The following is a 4,206-nucleotide window of genomic DNA, read 5'->3' as shown; positions in this document are numbered from 1 at the left end:
CAAAAGACGCATGCAGAATTAGCTAGAAACAGATTGAAATAATTTTATCTCACATGAGATATTCCCTCAATCATACACAATTACACAGCAAATAAGATATATGGATTATAAATATAAATTAGGTTAGAAATCTACTTTTCCGGTTGCTTCTTCTCCAGCTTGATTAATTATTTTGCTTTGTATATTATTTTTTGGGATGGAATTAAAAATCTCTCCTTTCTTCTATTCCATCCTAACCTACCACATTAAATTAAAATAATAACTTATATTATTGGACCGACAACTAAGAAAGACCATTTTGGTAATTCCACAAAGAAATATACAGATACAAAAATCAAGCACGAAGTAACTGGCCCAACAACACATGACAGTTCAGTCCCTTAATACTTCTCATTGACTAAGGTATAACAGTATACCTATATATATATATAAATCATTACACAAATCAATAACAAAGTTTTACAATCCCCAAGGGAAATGGGACTGATTATTAAAAGAGACGCTTTTGGCCTTCGATCCTTGGCCATCTTCTTCTTCTGTTTTGTACTTCTCTCTCTTTCGTCAAGATCTGTAGAAGCTTACAAGAACTACACAGTTGGGGACTCCCTCGGATGGTACGACAAATCAGAAAAACCTACTGTTAATTACCAGAAATGGGCTGATGGCAAGAACTTTAGCTTGGGAGATTTTCTCAGTAAGTACTCATCATTATATATATATATATATATTTATGTTCTTATGTTTTCTCCAATTAATGATATATCAATTTTAGTTATACTTCTTTGTCTCATAATGATAATCTTTTCAGTCTTTCTTAAACTTTTCATTAAAGGGGTAGACAGAAAATTGTTAATTTTGACAAATACGTCAGCAGGCTCTTTTTTTTCTCATCATTTGACATTTGCTCGATATCTGTTTCTGGCCAAATTTCCCGAAACAATTTTGAGCCTGTTGTCTTTACAAAATTCTTTATATTGTCAATTAATTAGGAGGTTTATTGCCTAATTCGATTATCTTTTCTTTTCACTGCTCTATTGCCGTTTTTGTTCTTTTGGGTTTGTTTTTAGTTTTTCATGTTTATCTGGAATTACATGGAACATGGTATGTTTCTATATTTTTTCTGTACTTTCAAGTAACATGGCGATGCTTTTCCCACGATTGCCTCAATCTAAGTGGAAGGAAATTAATACAAATAATAAAAAGAAATAAAAGAAAAGGGTAAAGATAAGAATAAGAAGCACTAAGAAAATGACACATGGACCTTTATGAAAGGGAAATGGCACATGTTATGGTTACCCATGGGGTTTGGAATTCCCATGTAGCCCCAGCTGTGTTTCACGTGATATCTTAGCCTAATAGTTTGACAACTTGTGTACGAGTCACACAACTAGTGTACTTTTTTCTTATATATTTTTATATATATTATACATTCTCTTAGAATATTTACTACTTTTCCTTTTTATAATCTGAGTCGGTCGATAAGACGATAATCGACTTTCCTTTGTGAACAACCAAAAACAAAATGGTCGGTACTGTAATTGGAATATTCATCAATCTTCACTGACATTTCTTAGTAATTTTTTTTTCAGCAAGGCTAAATATCCAAAAAAAAAAAAAAAAGAAATAAGTTACTTTTCCATTCTAGAACCATGCTCACTTAATCCACGAAACAACTAACACAGACTAAAGACAATCTTAGAAATCTGGATAAAAAATTTGTTATAAGCCCTAATAAAAACCCAACGACAATTATAAAATGTAGCTCTTTACTAGCTCAAAAAACAATTCTTAAATGTGTATAGAAGAATATAATTATATATAGAAAAATCATTAATGAGGTCTATCTAATATGCTAAGGCATTTAGTTGACTCGTACACAATTTCTAATACAATAAAGTATTGAGATTTTTTTGTCGCAATAATAAACCATCGAGTTGTTATATTACAATGACATTTTATAATTTTACAAAACATAATCTTGTAATATTTAGTAACTTTAAGCCTGTCTATTAAATACTAGTCTGTTTAGTTAGATTGTTATTAACATTCTTGGAAATTATAGTAATTTAGCTAATTAGTTTACTTGATTAATAATAATAATAATAATAATAATAATAATGTTGCTTAACTGAAAATGCAGTTTTCAACACCAACACCAACCACACAGTGGTCCAAACCTTTAACGAAACGACATACAAGCTCTGCGACTACGACGATGCCTCAGATAAAGACACCACCCAGTGGATCACGGCGGACCCCTCAAACACAGCCACCAGTCCGATCACAGTAGCGGTTCCACTCTTGAAAGAAGGCAAGACCTTCTTCTTCTCCGGCGACTACGACGGTGACCAGTGCATCGCCGGCCAGCGATTCCAGATCTCTGTCGCTCACGGCAAAGGCCTCCCCAAGAGTCTCCAAGAGCCCACTGATGATTCCCCTGGTCCCGTCAGTCCACAGTCCGGAGACGACGAGGGCGATCCGGCTCCGGACACCATCGTTCCTTCCAATTTCAATCATCCAAAAGAGGTGGCGTCCGACGACAACGAACGGCCCTCGGATTCGTCTGCATCGGCTTCGTTGTCGTTTGTGGATCGGCTGTCGTCTACAATCTTCGTGGTTGGTTTACGACTTGTTTGGCTTTTTTAGTTTGAATTCTAATTACCTGTTTATTTATTTATTTAGATATATATTACATATATAGAAGAGAGTGCGATTGGAGATTGGGTTTTTTACGGGAATAATTAAGATTCATTTTCCGGTGCGAGTGTGTGTAAGTAATTCACTAGTGTAGAATTTTGCGTTGTGCTGTATATAATTACTAATCATATATGTTGAAGTTTCCAAGGAATGATGTAAAGCCACGTGTTCTTGTGCCAAGTAAAAATTAGTTTTATTTGGGATATTTGTGGCTTAACATTGGAAGCTTCAAAGTATTAAAAATGAGAGATAGTATATCATATTTATAGTAAATACCATATCATATTTGTGGCTTAACATCATTCATTGGAAGCTTAACATTATTTTGGATATTTACGTTAGTATCTAATGGTTGTAAATATGTTTATTCAATCTTATTTAATTATCATATAAATTTTAAATAAATAAAAAATATCATAAAAATAAATAAAAAATATTTAATATAATGTATTACATAAATATATTAAAATAATATGGGCAAAATATTATTTATAATTTTACTAAAAATTTGTTCTCTTTTTTTAAAAAAAAATATATATATATATAATAGAATAAAGTACAGTTCTATAGTATATATAAATATTTATATCAATAATTTCTACATATATGACATTTAAATCAAGCATTGACATAGATATATATATTTATATGGTTACATGATATATGTATATAAATTACAATAATATTAAAAAAGAAATTAATAATAAAAAATAAGAATAGAAAAAGTGATAGTGTAGAGTAATATACACTATTTTGATTAATTAATTAATTTAAATGCATTCATTATTTTGATTAATTAATTAATTTTGTTTAAGTTTATGTTTGTTCTAGTTTTTTAATATGGCCGTGAAAGTAAGAGATTATATATTATATGTTTAATATAATATTAATATTATACGTATATTTTAAAGTTTAGATTGTTGCTAGTTGATAGTAAATTATATGTCTAAATTTAAGTTTAATTAAATTTTATTTAAGTTATAAAATGTATAGTTTTATTATTTTTAAACAATTATCATCATAAAATATCTCAAAATATCATATTTTAATTTATTTAATTATTTATTTATATAATTTTATTTAACTTTACGTCAATATCTAAAAAATATCCTATTTTAATTTATTTAATTATTTAATTATTAAATTTTATTTAAGTTTAAGACATATATGTTTAAATTTAAGTTCAATTAAATTTTATTTAAGTTATAAAACGTATAATTTTATTATTTTTAAATAATTATTATTGTAGAATATATCAAAAATATCATATTTTACTTAATTTATTTAATTTTATTTAAGTTTAAGTACTTATCTAAAAATATCATATTTTAATTTTTTTAATTATTTTTTTATTAAATTTTATTTAAGTTTAAGTCATCTTTACAACCGTTAAATATAAGATATTCTGTTAAATATAATAATATTATGTTAAAATTAACAGAATATAAGAATATTCTGTTAAATATAAGAATATTCTGTTAAATCTTTACAACCGTTAAATATAAGAAT

The 4,206-nt window shown here is 28.0% G+C and overlaps 1 protein-coding gene across 1 annotated transcript; it reads left to right on the top strand.

Moving 5' to 3' along the window:
* The first annotated feature begins 370 nt into the window (after positions 1-370).
* LOC133788750 (early nodulin-like protein 18) lies at positions 371-2,999 on the top strand. Its single transcript, XM_062226342.1, has 2 exons — positions 371-694; positions 2,141-2,999. The coding sequence occupies exons 1-2, from the start codon at positions 478-480 to the stop codon at positions 2,644-2,646; spliced, it is 723 nt and encodes a 240-aa protein (XP_062082326.1). The 5' UTR covers positions 371-477; the 3' UTR covers positions 2,647-2,999.
* The last annotated feature ends 1,207 nt before the right edge of the window (positions 3,000-4,206 follow it).

This window comes from Humulus lupulus, chromosome 7 (genome assembly GCF_963169125.1).
Source record: "Humulus lupulus chromosome 7, drHumLupu1.1, whole genome shotgun sequence".
NCBI lineage: Eukaryota > Viridiplantae > Streptophyta > Magnoliopsida > Rosales > Cannabaceae > Humulus > Humulus lupulus.
This window is presented reverse-complemented; position numbering and strand designations above follow the sequence as displayed.